Raw genomic sequence first — 19,602 nt, 5'->3', positions numbered from 1 at the left:
ATCCCTGGCAGTGCCCAGGGCCGGGCTGGGCAGGGCTGGAGCACCTGGGGCAGGGGGAGGTGTCCCTGCCATGGCAGGGGGGGCACTGGATGGGATCTGAGGTCCCTTCCCACCCAAACCATCCCGGGATTCTGAACGAGGCCCCTCCTGTTCCTGCCTCTCTCCCCAGGCAGGGCAACCCCATTTCAGCAGAAAATGTGAAGCTGGGGTGGTTTTACTGAAAGATCCCCAGTGCTGACCCACCCTCGCTCTTCATCCGACAGCAACCCGGAGAAATCACTCACAAATCAACGCAGAGAGGCTTGAAAATTAATTTATTGCACGTTTTTCCAGCTGAGCCAGGATGCAGAGGAGCTGCAGCCACTCCTGCCTGCCCCGCACGGGGCAGTGCCACCACTGCCCCCCACACCCCGGGCTCACCTGCCAGGGCTGCAGCCCTGCAAACGCTGTTAATTGAGCAGTAATTAATCCTAGGGGTTAAAACAAACCCATCAGTGATTAGAGCTGAGCTGGAGGAGCAGGGCCGTGTGCTCCAGATCCCTTCTGTTCACACTGCAGCTCCCACCCCGAGCCCTGCCTGGGGGAGAGCCCAGGTCAGGCCTGGTTTAACTCCTCATTTAAGGCCTGGTTTAATTTTAACTCCTGGTTTCTCTATTAGTCTATCTCCTGGTTTAATTTTAAGTCCTGGCTTAACACCTGGTTTATCTCCTGGTTTAAGGCCTGGTTTAATTTTAACTCCTGGTTTAAGGCCTGTTTTATTTCCTGGTTTAAGGCCTGATTTATTTCCTGGTTTAATGCTTGATTTAACTCCTGGTTTAAGGCCTGGTCTTGGCAGCTGGCAGAGCTCTGGGGCTGGGCTCGGGTGGGACAGCGGCTCCCAGGGTGGGAGGGCTGCAGCCCCTGCAGCTCCCACAACCCCTGCAGCCCCTGCAGCCCCCACAACCCCTGCAGCTCCTGCAGCCCCTACCCCTCGCAGGGGGGGCAGGGAGGGTCCCCCCAGCAGCTGGAGCAGGACATTCCCTGATGCCCCAGGTCCCAGCAGCTCTCCCAGCCCTGCCAGGGCACACAGGGGTGGCAGCAGCAGGGCCAGCCTGGCCTGGGCCCCAGAGGCAAAGCCAGGGCACAAAGGGGGGGCTGCTGCTGCCCCGGCCCAGCCCCACCCAGCTGGGAGAGCCAGGGGGGCTGGGATGGGGCTGGGAATGGGATAAGGCACTGGGGCTCATTCCAGGCAGCACCAGAGCTGTCCCCTCCAGAGCTGTCCCCTCCAGGGCTGCCCCCTCCAGAGCTGTCCCCTCCAGAGCTGTCCCCTCCAGGGCTGCCCCCTCCAGAGCTGTCCCCCCCTCCTGGCTCCAGGCTCCTGCCCAGCCCGCTGAGGGGCTCAGGCTGGGGACAAAGCCCAGCCCAGGGGACAGAACCAGCCTGGCTGCCCTGCACACCCGGGATTTGGGCTGCTGGGGACAGGGAGGGACGGGGCTTGGTGCAGGGGACAGGGACAGATCCCAGCCCCGGGGAGAGGGAACCTCTGGGGGTGGGAGAGCCAGAGGAAAAGGGAGCCGGGTCCAGCTGTGCCTCTGCAGCCCCCCCTTCATTAATGACTGACCTAATTAAGCATGCACACACAGAATCACTCAGGTTGGAAAAGACCTTTAAAGCCATCAAGTCCAACCACTGCCACACTCACCATCGTGTCCCCAAGTGCCACACGACCGAGGACACCACGAGGAGCTCCAGCTTTACCATTTAACAACGCTTTTTTTTTTTCTTTCTTTTTTTTTTAAATGACTCCCGGGAGGGGGTGAGGGGTCAGTAGTGTTAGTGCTGTGGGTGGCAGTGTCCCCGGGCTGGCTGTCCCCAGGGTCACTGCATGTAGGCGTAGCGCCAGTCCCCCAGGGGCACGTGGGTCTCCTTGATGGCCTGCGGGGACGTCCAGCGCAGCAGGTAGTGGGGACCACCAGGCTTGTCATTGGTGCCTGTGGGGACAGCAGACAGGGCTGGTGACACCACGAGGGTGGCAGGGACACGGAGGGACATGGAGAAACATGGGGCACAGGAGGGACAGGAGGGACACAGGAGGGACATGGAAGATGGGGACATGGAGGGACACGGGGCACAGGAGGGACAAGGAGGGGCACAGGAGGGACAAGGAGGGATGGGGACATGGAGGAACATGAGAGACATGGAGAATGGGGACACGGAGGGACACGGGGCACAGGAGGGACACAGAGGGACACACAGGGTACAGGAGGGACATGGAGGGATGGGAGGGACACTGAGGGACACGGGACATGGTAGGATGGGAGGGACACAGAACAAGGGGCACAGAGCACAGGAGGGATACAGAGAAATGGGAGGGACATGGAGAGATGGGAAGGACACAGAGGGACACAGAAGGATGGGAGGGACACTGACACAGAGGATGGGGACATGGAGGGACACGGAGGATGGGCATAAGAGGGACACAGAAGGATGGGAGGGACACAGGGGACAAGGGGGACAGGAGGGACACAGAGAGACAAGAGGGACATGGAAGATGAGAGGGACACAGGGAATGGGAGGGACATGGAGGGACGTGGAGGGACAAGGAGCACAGGAGGGACACAGGGGACAGGAGGGACACAGGGGACAGGAGGGATATGCAGGGATGGGGACAAGGAGGGACAGGAGGGACACACGGGGATGGGGACATGAGGGACAGGAGGATGCACAGGGACAGAAGGGATACAGAGAAATATGGAGGACAGGAAGGACATGGAGGGATGGGAGGGACACAGGACAGGGACATGGAGCACAAGAGGGACAGGAGGGACATGGAAGGACAGGGAGGATGGCAGGGACAGGAGAGACACAGAGGACAGAAGGGACATGGAGAGACACAGAAGGATGGGGACAAGGAAGGACATGGAGGGACACAGAGCACAGGAGGGACACGGAAGGACAAGGAGGATTGGAGGGACAGGAGGGACACAGAAGGATGGGGACAAGGAATGGCATGGAAGGACAGAAGGACAAGGGACACGGGGCACAGGAGGGACACAGGGGAGCTGGGCAGGGCCGGGCCAGCAGCCCTGGTGTCACCTGAGATGCGGGAGCCCCCGAAGGGCTGCTGGGCCACCACGGCCCCCGTGGATTTGTCGTTGATGTAGAAGTTGCCGGCGGCGTGGCGCAGCAGCCTCAGGGACTCCTCGATGACAGCCCTGGGCAGGGACACCACAGGGACAGCCTGAGCACTGCCCAGGGGCTGCAGAGCACCACACTGGGCTAAGAGGGGCTCGGGTCCCCTCCAGGGGAGCCTGGGTCCCCTCCAGAGGGGTCTGTGAGCCCTCCAGAGGGGTTTAGGACCCCTCCAGAAGGGTTTGGGTCCCCTCATGCCCAGTTCCAGGCCTCAGGGGTTTCACACACACACACACACACACACACACACACAGCCACTGCATTTTTGCTGCTTTGGGTTTTTTCCCAGCTCCTTTCTCTGTTTGCATTTCATGGTGATAAAATGAAGGTCGTTATCACTCATTATCCATGGGAAGGTGGCTGCCCCATCCCTGGCAGGGTCCTGGGAGCAGCCTGGGACAGTGGGAGGTGTCCCTGCCCTGCCAGGGGTGGCCCTGGATCAGCTCTAAGGTCCCTCCAGCCCAAACCAGCCCAGAATTCTGTGACAATTTTGGGTCATTCTCTCTGAGGTCACACCACTCTTTGCCCTCCTGCTGCTGAGTGGGCTGGGGGAATCACACCCCATGTGCTCTAAACATTCCTTTGGGATAATTCCTCACTGAAAAAAAGCTTTTTTGGGCTAAGAACCCCAAAAAAAGAACAAAGCTAAACTTCCAAACCATCCCTTTCCTCCCTCAGAGGAGGGGCAGCAAAAGCAGCACCAGCGCGGTGGGGAACGCTCTTGGAAGGGAGGAAGAAGGAGGATCCGTGGCTCAGCCCCGACGGGAAAAGCATCCCCAGCTGCTTTTTGGGGGAATTTTAGGGAGTTTTGGGACTCACTTATCCTGGGCGAAGATCGCCCCCGTGAGGCCGTAGGGGGTGCTGGTGTCGATGAGCTCCAGCACGTCCCGGTAGCGACCCTCGGGGTACACGAACACCGTCAGGATGGGCCCGAAGATCTCCTGGGCAGGCAGGAAACACCACAGACCGTCAGGACTGACCCCAAAAACCCCACACACCCTGTCAGGATGGGCCCCAAAACCTCCTGGGGATGCAGAAAGTACCAAAACCAGTCAGGACTGGCCCAAAAAACCCATACAGACCATCAGAATGAGCCTGAAATCTTCTGGGAATGCAGAAAGTACCAAAAACCAGCAGGATCTGCCCCAAAAAACCCATAAAAACCACCAGGATTTCCCCCAGAAAACCCACACACACTGTCAGGATGGGCCCCAAAATCTCCTGGGAATGCAGAAAGTACCAAAAACTGTCAGAATCCATCCCAAAAAACCCACAAAAACCATCAGGACTGGCCCCAAAACCCACACACACTGTCAGGATGGGTCCAAAAATTTCCTGGGAATGCAGGAAACACCACAAACTGTCAGGATCGCCCCAAAAAAACCCATACAAACTGTCAGGAGGAGCCTGAAATCTCCAGGGAATGCAGAAATTAACACAAACCATGAAGATCAGCCCCAAAAATCCACACACCCTGTCAGGATGGGCCCAAAAATCTCCTGGGAATGCAGGAAACACCAAAAACCATGAGGACTGGCCCCAAAAATCCACACACGCCATAAGGATCAGCCCAAAAATTTCCTGTGAGTTCAGAAAATCCCACAAACTGTCAGGACTGGCCCCAAAAACCATCACACACCATCAGGATTGGCTCTAAAAACCTCCTGGAGCCCAAAGAATGACACAAACTGTGAGGATCAACCCCAAAAAACCCAAACAAACCATCAGGATTGGCCTGGAAAATCTCCTGGGAGCCCAGAGAACAACACAAACCATGAGGATTAGCCCCAAAAACCCAAACACACTGTCAGGATTGGCCTGAAAACCTCTGGGGAATGCAGGAAACACCACAAACCATCAGGATCAGCCCCAAAAAACCATACAGACCATCAGGATTGGCCCCAAAAATCTCCTGGGGATGAAGAAAATACCACAAACTGTCAGGATCTGCCCCAAAAAACCCACACAAATCATCAGGACTAGCACCAAAACCCCACATATCCCATCAGGATCGGCCTCAAAAAATGCAAAAAAACACATCAGGGTTGGCCCCAAAATCTCCTGGAGCCCAGAAAGTACCAAAACCCATCAGGATCAGCCCCAAAACCCGACACACCCCAACAGGACCAGCCCCAAAATCTCCTGGAGCCCAAAGAATGACACAAACTGTCAGGATTGACCCAAAAAACCCCATACAAACCACCAGGATTGGCCCCAAAATCTCCTGGGAATGCAGAAAACACCACAAACCATCAGGATCAGCCCAAAAAACCCCACAGCCCCCATCAGGATCAGCCCCAAAACCTACACACCCTGTCAGAATCGGGCAAAAAATCTCCCAAAAACCATCGGGATCAGCCCCAAAAAACCCATACAAACCATCAGGATCAGCCCCAAAATCTCCTGGGAGCCCATAAGAATGACACAAACTGTCAGAATCAATCCCAAAAAACCCACACACCCTGTAAGTATCAACCCCAAAAAACCGACACAAACTGTCAGGATTGACCCCAAAAAAACCTACACCCCCCATCAGGATCAGCCCCAAAAAACCCATACAAACTATCAGGATGGGCCCAAAAAATTCCTGGGAATGCAGGAAGTACCACAGACCATCAGGATCAGCCCCAAAACCATACAAACCATCAGGATTGGCCCCAAAACCTACACACCCTGTCAGAATCAGACCAAAAATCTCCTGGAGTCTAGAAAGTACCACAAATTGTCAGGATCAACCCAAAAAAAACCCACAAGCCATCAGGATCAGTCAAAAAAATCCATACAATCCACCAGGATCAGCCCCAGAATCTCCTGGAGGCCAAAGAATGACACAAATGAGGAGGATCAGCCCCAAAAACCATCACACACAGTCAGGATCACCCCAAAAACTGCCTGTGAACCCAAAGAATGCCACAAACCATGAGGATCAGCCCCAAAAAATAACAAAACCTGTGAGGACTGGCCCCAAAATCCCCTGGGAGCCCAAAAAACAATGAGGAGCAGGCCCAACATCTCCTGTGCAGTGCAAATAAACATCCCATGGGGCAAATCCCGTGAGGATCGACCCCAAAAACCAACACACCCTGTCAGGATTGGCCCCAAAACCTTCTGTGAGCCCAAAAGGCAACACACAGTGTGAGGACGGTCCCAAAAAATTCCAGTGAGCCCAAAGAACCCCACACACCGGGAGGATTGGCCCCAAAAATATCAAAACTTGTCATGACCAGCCCAAAAATCTCCTGTGAGCCCAAAGAACCCCACAAACCAGGAGGATGAGCCCCAAAAAACATCAAAATCCATCACAATCAGCCCAGAAATCTCCTGTGAGCCCCAAAACCAGCACAGACCACGAGGATCAGCCCAAAAATCTTCTGAGAGCCAAAAAACTGCACACCCCATGAGGATCAACCCCAAACTCTCCCAGAGCGGCCCCAAACTCTCCCAAAATCTCAGCCCAAAGCCGGGATCAGCCCAGGAACCAGCGGGTGCAGCCCCACCCCAAAGAACCCGATCCCAGGGCAGGAACCCATTCCTGTGGGAACCCCCCCAGAGCTGGGATTTGGGGTGGGAACCACACCTCCCTCATGATGGGGTTCCCAAAAGGATTTGGGATGGGGTCCCACAGGGATTTGGGATGGGGTCCCCCATCTCCCTCATGATGGGGTTCCCAAAAGGATTTGGGATGAGATCCCACAGAGATTTGGGGTGGGATCCCCCACCTCACTCATTATGGGGTCCCCACAGGGATTTGGGGTGAGGTCCCATAGGGATTTGGCATGGGGTCCTAGGGATCCCTGCAAGAATCTGGGGTGGAGTCCCAGGTTGCCCCACAGGGATTTGGGATGAGGTCCCACAGGAATTTGGGGTGGGGTCCCAGGGGTCCCTGCAGGGGTCTGGGGTCCCCACCCACCTCTCTCATGATGGGGTCCTAGGGGTTCCTGTAGGGATTTGGGATGGGGTCCCACCTCTCTCATTATGGGTCCCGGGGGTCCCTGCAGGGGTTTAGGGTGGGGTCCCACAGGGATTTGGGGTTGGGTCCCAGGGATCCCTGCAGGGATCTGGGGTGGGGTCCCAGGGGTCCCACAGGGATTTGGGGTCCTGGGGGTCCCTGCAGGGATTTGGGGTGGGATCCCCACCCACCTCTCTCACGATGGGGTCCCAGGTGTCCCACAGGGTTTGGGGTGGGTCCCACCTCTCATGATGGGGTCCCGGGGGTCCCACAGGGGTTTGGGGGGGGTCCCACCTCTCTCATGATAGGGTCCCGGGGGTCCCACAGGGGTTTGGGGTGGGGTCCTGGGGGTCCCTGCAGGGTTTGGGGTGGGGTCCCACAGGGGTTTGGGGGGGGTCCCACCTCTCTCACGATGGGTCCCGGGGGTCCCACGGGGGTTTGGGGTGGGGTCCCACCTCTCTCATGATGGGGTCCCGGGGGTCCCTGCTCTCCACGATGCAGGGCTCCACGAAGTACCCCACGCTGTCGTCGCAGCCGCCGCCCGCCAGCACCGTCAGGTTCGGGGAGCTCCGGGCGTGCTGCAGCCAGCCCCTGATCCTGGCAAAGGACTGGGGACACGGGGACAGGAAATGAGGCTGGGGTTCAAAAGGGGGCCTGGGGTCTGCAAGGGGGTTTGGGTTAGGAGTGACAGGAAATGAGAGGGGCTGGTGGTCTGGGAAGGGGCGTTTAGGGTTTTAAAAGGAGGGGTTTGGGTCAGGGATGACAAGAAAAGAGGGGGTTTGGGGGTCTGCAAGGAGGTTTGGGGGTTTAAAAAGGCATTTGGAGGTGTGGAAGGGGGTTTGGGGGTCTGGAAGGGGGGTTGGGGGTGGGAGTGACAGGAAAATAGTGGGTTTGAGGGTCTGAAAGGGGGTCTGGGATGACAGGGAATGAGTAGATTTAGGGGTCTGGAAGTAAGTTTGGGGGTTTAAAAGGACACTTGGGGGTGTGGAAGGGGGTTTGGGGGTCTGGAAGGAGGTTTGGGGGTTTAAAAGGAGGTTTAAGGGTCTGAAAGGAGGTTTGGGTGTTTAAGGAAGGGTTTGTCTCAGGACATGCTGCTCTCGGTGCCCTCCTGGCTCAGAAGGAGGGGGAGCAGGGGATGCATAAAAAACCCTCATGGCCAGGATGATTTCTGGGGGAAATTCCCAAATTTTCACAAGCAGGGCACACAATGCTCAGCTGCCAGACAGCTCCACCTGATCCTTGTCCACCTGAGCAGCAAACCCAGCCTGGGCTGCTCTGGGCTCACCTGGATCCCTGTCCCCATTTCTGCAGCAAACCCAGCCTGGGCTGCTCTGGGCTCACCTTGTCATCGATCACGGCCGAGAAGAAAGTCCCAAAGTCCTGGGTGGGCTGTGGGAGGCAGAAAGGAGGGGATGAGAGCACGCCCTGCACCCCAGAGATGCCTCAGGAGCAGGGGCAGCTGCACGTCCCCCCAAACCCTTCCCCGTGTCCCGGGAGCCGCGGCTCTCGGCAGAGCCGGCGCAGCCCTCCCTGCAGAGCGGCTACAAGTTAATTTCCAACCAGGGCCGGGAGCTGCGGGGCGGTGGGGGGAGCGGGCGGGCATGGAAAGCTCGCTTCAATGGGAATTAGCAGCCGGTTCCCGCAGCCCCTAATCCCATCAGCCTCCCGCTGAGCCGCAAAGCCCTTCAGCAGCCCGGCAGCTCGGCTCACATCTCCCACTTTGATCTTCCCGTGCTCCTCCAGCAGCTTCTCTTTGATGTGGGGCCACAGCGAGGCGGGCGCGTAGAGCCGGGAGCAGGCGGAGCATTTCTGCCCGCCGAACTCGAAGGCCGAGCGCAGGGTCCCGTTCACGGCGCTGCCCACGTCCGCAGAGCTGTGCACCACGTGGAAGTTCTTCCCTCCGCACTCTGGGAAACGGGACAGGGCACGGCAGGAGCTGCCAAGGCGGGGCAGCTCCCACAATGGGCCTGGGGCTCCCCCGCCCGGGGGGCTTACAGGGGAGCTGATGTCTATATATGTGTTTATATATAATTTTATATATATATATAATGTTTATATATAATTTTTATATATATAAAAATATATAATGTTTATATATAATTATATATAAATAAATAATGTTTATATATAATTTATATATATAAATATATAATGTTTATATATAATTATATATATAAATAAATAATGTTTATATATAACGATCTATATAAATATATAATGTTTATATATAATGATCTATATAAATATATAAAAATATATATACATATATACACACGTATATATTTTATATATATAAAATTGTTAATATATAATGTAATAAATATATTAATATTAATTTATAATATATAATATAGTTTATAATAGTTTATAATATAGTTTCTAATTTATAATATATAATATATAGAAATATATTACTATGTGATATAATATTGCTATATTATATATAAAATATATTTTATATTTTCCATGTATTTGTGACCCTGCAGTTGTTTAGTGTAGAACTCTGAGCTCCACACGCAGTGGCAGCTGCTGTTCTACACTTTGGGCAGACACAGCAATTCCTCTCCAGGCCTGGCAATCAAGGACACCTCACTGCCTCATGGCCCAAACAAAAGGGAGTTGGGGGAGCAAACTTGGGGTAAATGACTTCATTAGCTGAAGCTGGAATTAGAGGATTGACCCCCAGTATGCAAATGGACCAAAGTTATAAGTGTGAAAACCCGTGAGCCGTGCTCCATTTTTGGGTGCAGCCCCTGCCCGAGATGTACCTGAGGGCTCTTCAATAAATACACCTTTTTTATTCCTGTAATTTTGTCTGGCTCTGGTTTTAGACAGCCCCAAAAGGCATCAGGACAGGAAGAGCCGTGACCCCAGGATAAAACCCATGGAAAGGGACCAACCTCAGTTCCCAAACTTTGGGACCCCAACCAGCACCTCCCACCCAAGCGCCAGCTCCACCCTAAAATCCCACCCCCACAGCTCTGAGTGTCCAGGGATCTCCTGCACCTCTGCCCTCAGGGATGGGAATGCTGCCCCCTCCTCCCCAGGCAGAGGAGGAGCTGCCCCCCTGAACCCCCAAAAAGGGCCGGGGGGGTCGGTACCTCCGGCCAGGCGCGGGAAGTTGCGGTAGCGCTCCAGGTTATCCGAGACCTGCTTCCAGAGCCTCCTGAAGGTCCTGGAACGGGAGGGAGGAGCTGCTCAGGGCTCTGCACACAGGGAAAGGCACGGGGGTGATGGCACCTGTACAAAATCCCTAAAAAAAGATGGGAAATCCCCCCAAAAAGGGATGCTCTGATGGGAAATCCCCTAAAAAAAAGGATGCTCTTACGGGAAACCTTCCAAAAATAGGATGGGAAATCACTCAAAAAGAGGGATGCCCTGATGGGAAACCCTCCAAAAAGGAATGCTCTGATGGGAAACTCCATAAAAAAGAAAGATGGGAACCCCCCCACACACCCCAAAAAAAGGGATGTCTTGATGGGAAATCACCCAAAAAAGGATGCCCTTAGGGGAAAGCCCCCCAAAAAAGGGATGTCCTGATGGAAAACCCTTCAAAAAAAGGAATGCCCTGTGAGAAAGCCCCCCCAAGAAAGGGATAGTCTGCACAGGGAAGTGGGACTGGGAGCACAGGCATTAAACAAAGGCCCCACAGCAGCTCCATGGCTTTAAAAATAAACTGTTGCAGGGAAAAGCATGGAGTGAGCATCCAGAAGTTTCTGTTCCTCCCCTTTCACCGCTTCCCTTCAGGCCTCGCTGTGACAAAGCCCTGGGCTGGAAAACAATAAAAATGGAAATGGCCTCGCAGCAGGAGGCTCAGCCGCCAGCTCGAGCTGCGAGCTCCCCACCTGGGCAGCCCCTGCTCACCCGAGCGTGGCCCGGCCTGGGGAGGGGTCCCGGGGTCTGACAGCCCCTGCAGGGACCCCTCAGCACCTCTGACACCCCCTGGGACACAGCCAGAGCCCAGGGGGCAAAGCAAACCCACCTGGGGGCAAACCCACCCAGGGGCACACCAAACCCACCTGGGGGGAAAATCAAACTCACCTGGGGGGCAAACCCAACCCACCAGGGTGCAAACCCACCCACAGCACCCCTGGGAGTGTCACTGCCACTCTGGCTGTTCCTGTGCCCCGAGCTCAGCCCCACAGCTAAAACCACTCCCCACCAGCACCCAAACCCGGCTCAGCCCCTTTTTGTCACCACTTTTAATCCCCTATTTCGATGTCACCGTGCAACCACGTCCTGCCAGCTGCAGCAGCCCTTCCCAGCGCCCAGGAGCCCCCTGCCCTCCCCTGTCCCCTGTCTCCAGCCCCTCCCTGCCCTCCCCTGTCCCAGCCCCTCCCTGCCCTCCCCTGTCCCCTGTCCCCAGCCTACGGCACGCTGCCGGTGAAGTTGAGGCCACAGAAGTGCTCGGAGCTGGTGACAGTGTCCCCAAACTCGGGGCCGTCGGAGGGCACGAACTGCACCACGTTGGGGGGCAGCCCCGCCTCCAGCAGGATCTTGTAGACGGCGTAGCTGGAGAGCAGGGCCGTGTCACTGGGCTTCCACAGCACCACGTTCCCCTGCGGGCACAGAACACCTCAGCAGGGAGTCGGAATTCCTGGAGAATTGTCCCAGAGCGGTGGCAGCTCGCGGGGACACGCAGCCTTTATTTCTTTCCTGTGTTCCCCATTATTCCATATATTCTCCACACACATACGTGTAGCTCTGTTGTATTAGTGACTACACTTCTCAGTACTTTTCCATGGCCTTTCCTGAGGCAGAAGGACCAAAATTCCAGAGCTCCAAGCCCCAGGGGGAACAAGGCCCCAGTGCTGTCTTGGTTCTTCCTGGGAACCAAAGGTGAGAACAACTCTGGGATATTTCATGGACGGAGCACAGCCAGTGCTGAGGGGGCACTCCAGACCAGAGGGGACTGCATCACCACTTGTCCTCCCAACTGGTGCTTTTTATCAGTTATGCTGATTTCCTAAAACCTGCAAAAATGTCCTCATCCCTGTAGGGGTGGGCTTTTGTGGACATCTTTCCATAACTGCCCCTGAAGGCTTTCAAATAAAGATCTGCTCTTGTATTGCCTCCTTACTAAAATTATCCCGAGTTTCATTTTGAGGTTGGGAAAAAGGCAGCACCACCTTCACCCAGCACTGCTTGGGCAGGACTGGTCTGCCCTACTCAGCACAAATCCCCCCTTTTCTCTCACCAGCAGCTGTGCCAGCCTTGCCACCCTCCCTTCCAGGGCTGAGCTCTGCCTTCCCCAAGAGGAGCTGGCACCACGGCCCTGGTTCCTGCCTCAGGACACAGGAATGTGCTCCCGATGTCACCAGCACTGCCACCAGCCCTGGGCAGGGCAGCAGGGCAGCGAAACCAAACCTCCAGCTGGATTAACCAGGCACAAACAGCACGAGGGACTGGAGAACTGCACTGGTGCCACCCTTGGCCCTGTGCCACCCCACCCGGGGCCCCACGGCTCCCTGTGACTGCCCCGTGTCCCTGTCACACGGCTCGGCCCCCCTGCACAGGCTCACAGCCCTGGACAGGCAGTTTTGGACTCCTGTCTCCTGCTCTCCAGGGATTTGCTGTGCAGGGAAAGCTCCCCCTGGGCACAGCTCCTCCCTGGGCCCCTCCAATCCTCGGCTCCAAACACTGACAGAGCCCTGCAGAAAGCTGGGAAATCCAGGCCAGGCTGGGCACAGCGCTCCCACAGCCTGGACTGCTCTGATCCCGAGGAAATCCCGTTCCCAGGACAGACTGCATGCACCTCTCCAGTGTCTAACCCCCGTGGTGACAGAAACTCTGGGGCTCTAATTAACATTCCCCTGTTAAGCAGCAGTTTTTAATGGGGCTCTAATTAACATTCCCTACTAAGCAGTGTTTTCTCCTGACTTTAATTCCAGGTGCCCCCTGCTGCTGAGCTTTCCAAGGCTCCTGCTGATGTCCTGCTGCCTCCTGCTCCCAGCCCAGGGCAGGGATCCCATCCCCCTGCAGCATCCCGGGGGGAATTCACTGCCACACCGAGCAGGGGAGCTGGGGCAGCCACGGGAATGTGCTCCCGATGTCACTCAGAGCTGCCAGCAGGGGTTTGTCCCATCCCAGCAGGGCTCACCCGCTCTGGGATGAGCTCACCCCACATCCCACACCCAAGGGTGTCCCTCAGATCCTGGGGACCTCTCTCCCCACAAATCTTCCCAGCTCCATGGTGGCTTCCCCTCTCCTTGTCCCCTCCACTCCTGCCCTAGTGACAGGTTCAAATGCTTCACTCAAATATGGCTTTAAATGTGACATTCCCAAATTAAAAGCTCCCCAGCCTCTCTGGGGCCAGCAGGAAATCTGAGCCTGATTAGCAAAGAGCTGAGGACAAATTGTTGATTTTTCTTCTTTCTCAGTACAACAGCAAATTAATTATTCCTGGCCCAAATCCACCAGGTTATCACAGTCTCTCCCCAAAATCCACCCTGCAGAAGCAGGAACTCCTGTGCTCCATGGGCTGGGACACAAATGGGAATGTGCAGAAATGCTTTTTACCAATACTTTTTTCAAATTTTATTTTTTCAGACCTTCTGGGCTCTCCTGTCTGCCAGTTTGGTGCTAAATGGCAGAGCCATGGCTGCCCTTGCCTTCCTTGGCCCTCACACACCCACTGCACACAGACAGTGTCATCCCAGAGGAATTTGAGCAGCTACAAACTGGTTACACTTTCATGTCCCGACAGCACCCCGAGCCCAGGTAGGAAATCAAACCCCTGCCGTGTTAATTCCCAGATCCCAAACCCAGCCTGGGAAGGAAAAGACACCTTGCTTCAGAACAAAAACCCCAGAAGGGCAGGTTTGGGCAGTTTGTGCTTTTCCAGCACTTCCCCCATCACACTGGAAATCCAGACACTGGGGTGTTTAATTAAAGCCTAAATGCTGATTGGGTCAAGGGGTCCAACAGGCCCTGGGTGAGTCTGTGGAACAGCCCCAGGGGGGCTCAGCTCCCTCCTCGCCCACCCCAGCCCAGCTGAACCTGAGGGCTGGGATCCCTCTCCCAACCTTTCCTGGGACTGTCCTGTCCCCCTACCCTGTCCTGTCCCCCTGTCCCATCCCCCTGCCCTGTCCCTGTGCCCTGCCTCCATGTCCTCATGTCCTGTCCCCATGCCCTGTCCCTCTGTCCTGTGACCCTGTCCCCTGCCCTGTCCCCAGCACTCACCATCAGCGCCGGAGCCCCCGCCAGGTTGCCGCCGATGGCCGTGAAGTTGAAGGGGGACACGGCAGCCACGAAGCCCTGCGGAGGCACAGGGACAAGGGACCATGGGCAGCCTCCTGTCCCCCAGGTGAGCCTCGTGGGGCACGGGGGCCCAGCTCACCTCCAGCCCCCGGTAGACCATGGAGTTGGTGCTGATGTCCACGCTCAGGGGCTGGCTCTGCTCCAGCTCCAGCGCGTACTTGGCGTTGAAGCGGAAGAAGTCGATGAGCTCGGCGGCGGCGTCGATCTCCGCCTGGATCACGGTCTTGGCCTGCAGGGAGAGGGAATGCAGCCGTGGTGCAGGGGGAATGCAGCCATGGTGCATGGGGGATGCAGCCGTGGTGCATGGGGGATGCAGCCGTGGTGCATGGGGGATGCAGCCGTGGTGCATGGGGGATGCAGCCGTGGTGCATGGGGGAATGCAGCCGTGGTGCAGGGGGGATGCAGCCGTGGTGCATGGGGGAATGCAGCCGTGGTGCATGGGGGAATGCAGCCATAGTGCATGGGGGATGCAGCCGTGGTGCAGGGGGGAATGCAGCCGTGGTGCAGGGGGGATGCAGCCGTGGTGCATGGGGGATGCAGCCGTGGTGCATGGGGGAATGCAGCCGTGGTGCATGGGGGATGCAGCCGTGGTGCAGGGGGGATGCAGCCGTGGTGCAGGGGGGATGCAGCCGTGGTGCATGGGGGATGCAGCCGTGGTGCATGGGGGAATGCAGCCGTGGTGCATGGGGGAATGCAGCCGTGGTGCATGGGGGAATGCAGCCGTGGTGCATGGGGAATGCAGCCGTGGTGCATGGGGGAATGCAGCCGTGGTGCAGGGGGGATGCAGCCGTGGTGCATGGGGGATGCAGCCGTGGTGCAGGGGGGAATGCAGCCGTGGTGCAGGGGGGATGCAGCCGTGGTGCATGGGGGAATGCAGCCGTGGTGCATGGGGGAATGCAGCCGTGGTGCATGGGGGATGCAGCCGTGGTGCATGGGGAATGCAGCCGTGGTGCATGGGGGATGCAGCCGTGGTGCATGGGGGATGCAGCCGTGGTGCATGGGGGGATGCAGCCGTGGTGCATGGGGGATGCAGCCGTGGTGCATGGGGGATGCAGCCGTGGTGCATGGGGGAATGCAGCCGTGGTGCATGGGGGAATGCAGCCGTGGTGCATGGGGGATGCAGCCGTGGTGCATGGGGGATGCAGCCGTGGTGCAGGGGGGAATGCAGCCGTGGTGCAGGGGGGAATGCAGCCGTGGTGCAGGGGGGAATGCAGCTGTGGTGCATGGGGGAATGCAGCCGTGGTGCATGGGGAATGCAGTGCTGGCTGTGGCTGCCCCTCCCGAGCTCAGTTCCCAAGGAAGGGGCCTCCTGCATGGCCTCACACTGATCCTGCTCCCAGGAGCAGCAAGGAGTGAGGATCAGCCTGGATCCCCTCACAGAGCACCTCCAGCCATTCCCACTGCCAAAAACCACCCAGGCAGCCCCTCCTGCCCTGCTCCTCCTGCTCAGCCAGCTTCTTCAGCACCCCTGTCTGAGGCTGGAAATGGGGGTGTGTATTCTATTGCAATCTGTTAGAGGTGGGGCAAAAACCCACAGAAAACTGCCCAGTTAACAGAAGAGAACTGCTCCACAGACAGGAACAGAACACACACCCCCCTTTCCAGCCTAAGACACAGGGGTGACCTGGGAGCATTCCCAGCTCCCTCTCCCATCCATGGGAGGTCTGAGGCATATTCAGGATATTCTGTTCATTGGGCAGCTTTCTTTATCTCTCCCACAACCAATCCTCCCTGCAGGAGATCTCCTCTGTTCAGTGAGTGTCCCTGCATGGCTGATCAAATTCAGTCATCCCACTGGGAGAGGCTCCACCCAGCATTCCTACCTGGATACAATCTGAGATCTGGAACACCACAGCAGCCTTTTCCCACTGCATTCCCAGAGGAGCAGCTTTCTTCTCCTCTGCATTCCCAGAGGAAGACCAGGCCCACCTACACCACCGCTGGAGCTTCAGAAGAAAACTCCCCCCTTGTGCAGGATCCCTGCTCCAGCAGAGCCACAGCTGGCACTGCAGGAGGGCTGAGCCACCCTGGGATGGGACTGTGCCACCACCCTGACCCACAAGGAGCCAGGGCCTATTCTGATTCTGTCAGTGGTGGTTTTTTTGGGTTTTGGTTCTTTTTTTTTTTTTTTTTTTTTTTTGTTTTGTTGGTTTGGGGGGTTTTTTTGTACTGTTACATTTGTATTTTTAGTTTTCCTAGTAAAGAACTGTTCCCTACCCCTATTCCCTATCTTTCCCTGAGAGCCTTTTAACTTCAAAATTACTTTAATTCAGAGGGAGAGGGTTTACATTTTCCATTTCAGGGGAGGCTCCTGCCCTCCCCAGCACACACCTGCTGTTCAAAGACCCCTACCTGCCCGACCATGGTCTTGGCCAGCACTTCAGCTCGCCGTGGGCCGCTCAGCATGTCAGCTGCCTTCAGGAAGATCTGGGCCCGGTCCTGCACAGGCTTCAGGTCCCATTCCTTCCTGGCTGCCAGGGCAGCGTTAATGGCCTTGTTAATGAGCTCCTGTGGAGGCAAAGGGGGAAAGGCAGCAAGGAGGAGCCTCTCCAGGTTCCTCCCCACCACCAGGTCGCCAGGAAAAGCAAGGGGTCACCCACCCCAGGCACAGACCACTGGTGCCATCACAACCCCGAGTCTGCAGCTCCTGGTGGGTTTGTTCCAGGATCCCTGGGGCTTGGAAAGGCTCCTGGAGCCTCCCTGCTCACAAAATTCATTTCACTTGCTAAAAACCAAGGCCAAGTGCTGCTGCTTCCCCAAAAAAAACCAGCCAGGAAGAGGGGGGACAGAGAGGTGCACTCACCTTGTTGGCATAGCAGTACTTGGCCACCTTGTGCGCATGGTTAAAGGGCTGGGAAGAGAAGAAGAGGCTCTGTAGGAACCAGCCCAGGACCCTCCTGCAGGGACCCCCCTCATTTAACGAGAACCCCCAGACTCACCGAGAGCTGGTACCTCACCGTGGGGGTCCACACCTCCTCCCCCCCGATGACACACGGGATCTCCTCGGTCTTGCCCTTCAGGTCAGCGAGGGCCTGGCAGAGAGGAGAATGTGGTGGGAGCAGCTCCCACCCGCTCCAGCTGCCCTCCATCCCCCTTCCCACGGGCAGAGGGAACTGGGAGCAGGCTCCGGGCACGGCTGTGCCCACAGGGAAGGAGCAGGAGCTGGGCAGGATGGGGTTGTCACACCAGGGAGAGCCTGGGGCTGCCCTGCAGCACAGCCCGGGGCCCTCCCAGCCCCAGAAACCCCCAAATCCTGGCACTGGTACCTTCTGGAGCGCCACTCGCTCGGGGCTCCCCGGCTTGAACTCCAGGATGGGCTCGTTGGTCACCTGGATGGCCGCGCGGTGCTGCCATCTCCGCCTGCGGCAGGGGCGGGACAGGAACGCTGGAATTCTGCCGTTCCCTCCTTCCCCAGCCCCGGGGGACAGCTCAGCCCCGGGGACACCTCGGTCCCGGGAACACCTTGGTCCCGGGAACACCTCGGTCCCAGGAACATCTCGGTCCCAGGAACATCTCGGTGCTGGGGACACCTCGGTCCCGGGCTGCCCCCCACAACCAGCCCCTGCTCCATCCCTCCCGCTGCATGGGGATGCCAGAGCCCGGATCCGAGCCAGGCTCTCACCCCCAGCCCACCACCCCTTCTCTCGCTCAGCAAAAAGCGCTGGGACAGGCATTTTTAAGGAAGGAGGCACAGGATGGATTCTAAAGGAAGGAGGCACAGGATGGATTCTAAAGGAAGGAGGCACAGGATCGATTTTTAAGGAAGGAGGCACAGGATCGATTTTTAGGAAGGAGGCACAGGATGGATTTTAAAGGCAGGAGGCACAGGATCGATTTTTAGGAACGATCGACCCGGGCTGCTCCAACATCCCGGCTCCTGGCAAAGTCCAGCGGGCAGAGGCCGGGCGGGCACTGAACCGCCCCGGGGTCAGCCGGAGCCGGCAGTGCCCAGCCCCACGGGCGGGCTACACTGCAGCTCAGCGATCGTGCCCGAAAAACGGGGGAAATGGGAGAAAAAGGAGGGGAAAACGAGCGGAGAAGGGGGGAAACGAGAAGGAAAGGGGGGAAATGAAGGGGAAAGGGGGGAAACGAAGGGAAAAGGGGGGGGGAAATGAAGGGAAAAGAAGACAAGGGAGAAAAGGGGGAAAGCAAGGGGGTAAAGGAGGAAATCCAGGAGAAAGCAGCGGAAAACAGGTAAAAACAAGGGGTAAACTGTGGAAAACGGGTAAAAACGGGTGGGAAAGGAGAAAACAAAGGGGAAAAGCGAGGGAAACAAGTGCAGGAAAAGGAGGAAAGAGGGGAGAACAAGCGGAGCTGAGGGCTGGCAGTGCCTGGGCTGGCAGCGGGACGGTTCCCGGCGATGGCAGGAGCGGCAGCGAGCGGAGCCCGAGTCCGCCCCACGCGTGGGGACGGTGCGGGAAGAAGGGAAGGGAAGGGAAGGGAAGGGAAGGGAAGGGAAGGGAAGGAGCCCGCGCTCACCCGCAGTCCCTCAGCGCCCGCAGCCGCCGCCACATCCCGGCCCCGCCGCGCTCCCGGCCCGCAGCCGCCACCACCCACCGCGCGGGGGGAGCAGGGGCGGGGAGGAGACACAACCATCGATTAATTAATAAATTAATGAACCAGCGGGGGCGGCGGTCCGGAGAAGCGGCCCCGCGCCCGTCGCGCGCTGTGTGTGAGGGTGCGGGCCGTGTCCCCCCCCGCCCGCGGGGTGCCCGTGGGGTGTGCCCAGCGGCGCGTCCCCCCCCCCCGCGCGGTGATGGTTGCGGCCGGAGCGGGGGGCGGTGGCGCGCGCGGCACGCGGGAGGGGGCGGGGCGCGGGAAGGAGCCAAAAATCATTTAAAAAAGGGAAATTGGGCAAAAACAACAACAAAACCGGCCCGAGCAGAGGGAGCGCCTGGGACTGCGCCCGGAGCCGAGCCGCGGGAGAGGACCTAGGCGGGGAAAAAGAGAAAAGCGGCTGAGAATCCCTTTGGGAGCTGACAATTACCAAAGAAGGGGTGATTTTAACCCAAAGGTGGGGCCAGGCTGGGGCACAGCGCCAGGAGAGGCTGAGGTGGGCAGGGGGTTCTTTAATTTCCAAGGAGAGTCACGTTCCAAGAGCAGCAGCTGAAGGACCCTAATTCTGAGGGGATTTCGGACCATTTGAGACCCCAAATCACCCGGGCTGGGCGGATTTCCAGAGACGGGGATGGTCCCTCCCTCCCCACACCCAAATCCTTCTG

The 19,602-nt window shown here is 57.4% G+C and overlaps 1 protein-coding gene across 1 annotated transcript; it reads right to left on the bottom strand.

Annotated features, from left to right (window-relative positions):
• Positions 1–297: 297 nt before the first annotated feature.
• Positions 298–19,071, bottom strand: ALDH4A1 (aldehyde dehydrogenase 4 family member A1). The gene is made up of 15 exons (XM_064397322.1): positions 18,860–19,071; positions 17,647–17,740; positions 17,320–17,412; positions 17,184–17,231; positions 16,733–16,888; positions 14,460–14,609; positions 14,303–14,377; positions 11,492–11,679; positions 10,222–10,295; positions 8,831–9,027; positions 8,462–8,509; positions 7,576–7,728; positions 3,991–4,112; positions 3,076–3,194; positions 298–1,970 (listed from the first exon to the last, which is right to left on the bottom strand). The coding sequence occupies exons 1-15, from the start codon at positions 18,892–18,894 to the stop codon at positions 1,858–1,860; spliced, it is 1,665 nt and encodes a 554-aa protein (XP_064253392.1). The 5' UTR covers positions 18,895–19,071; the 3' UTR covers positions 298–1,857.
• Between the last annotated feature and the right edge of the window lie 531 nt (positions 19,072–19,602).

Source organism: Passer domesticus, chromosome 22, assembly GCF_036417665.1.
Source record: "Passer domesticus isolate bPasDom1 chromosome 22, bPasDom1.hap1, whole genome shotgun sequence".
NCBI classification, from domain to species: Eukaryota; Metazoa; Chordata; class Aves; order Passeriformes; family Passeridae; genus Passer; species Passer domesticus.
This window is presented reverse-complemented; position numbering and strand designations above follow the sequence as displayed.

Bases quoted from the DNA above. Each gene is read 5' to 3' on its own strand.
- ALDH4A1 (XM_064397322.1), bottom strand. From the start codon at position 18,894: ATGTGGCGGCGGCTGCGGGCGCTGAGGGACTGCGG. The intron at 17,741-18,859 runs GTGAGCGCGGGC...CCCCTGCCGCAG, and splicing joins CGGGCGCTGAGGGACTGCGG to GCGGAGATGGCAGCACCGCG. The intron at 11,680-14,302 runs GTGAGTGCTGGG...CTGTGCCCGCAG, and splicing joins CGGGGGCTCCGGCGCTGATG to GGGAACGTGGTGCTGTGGAA.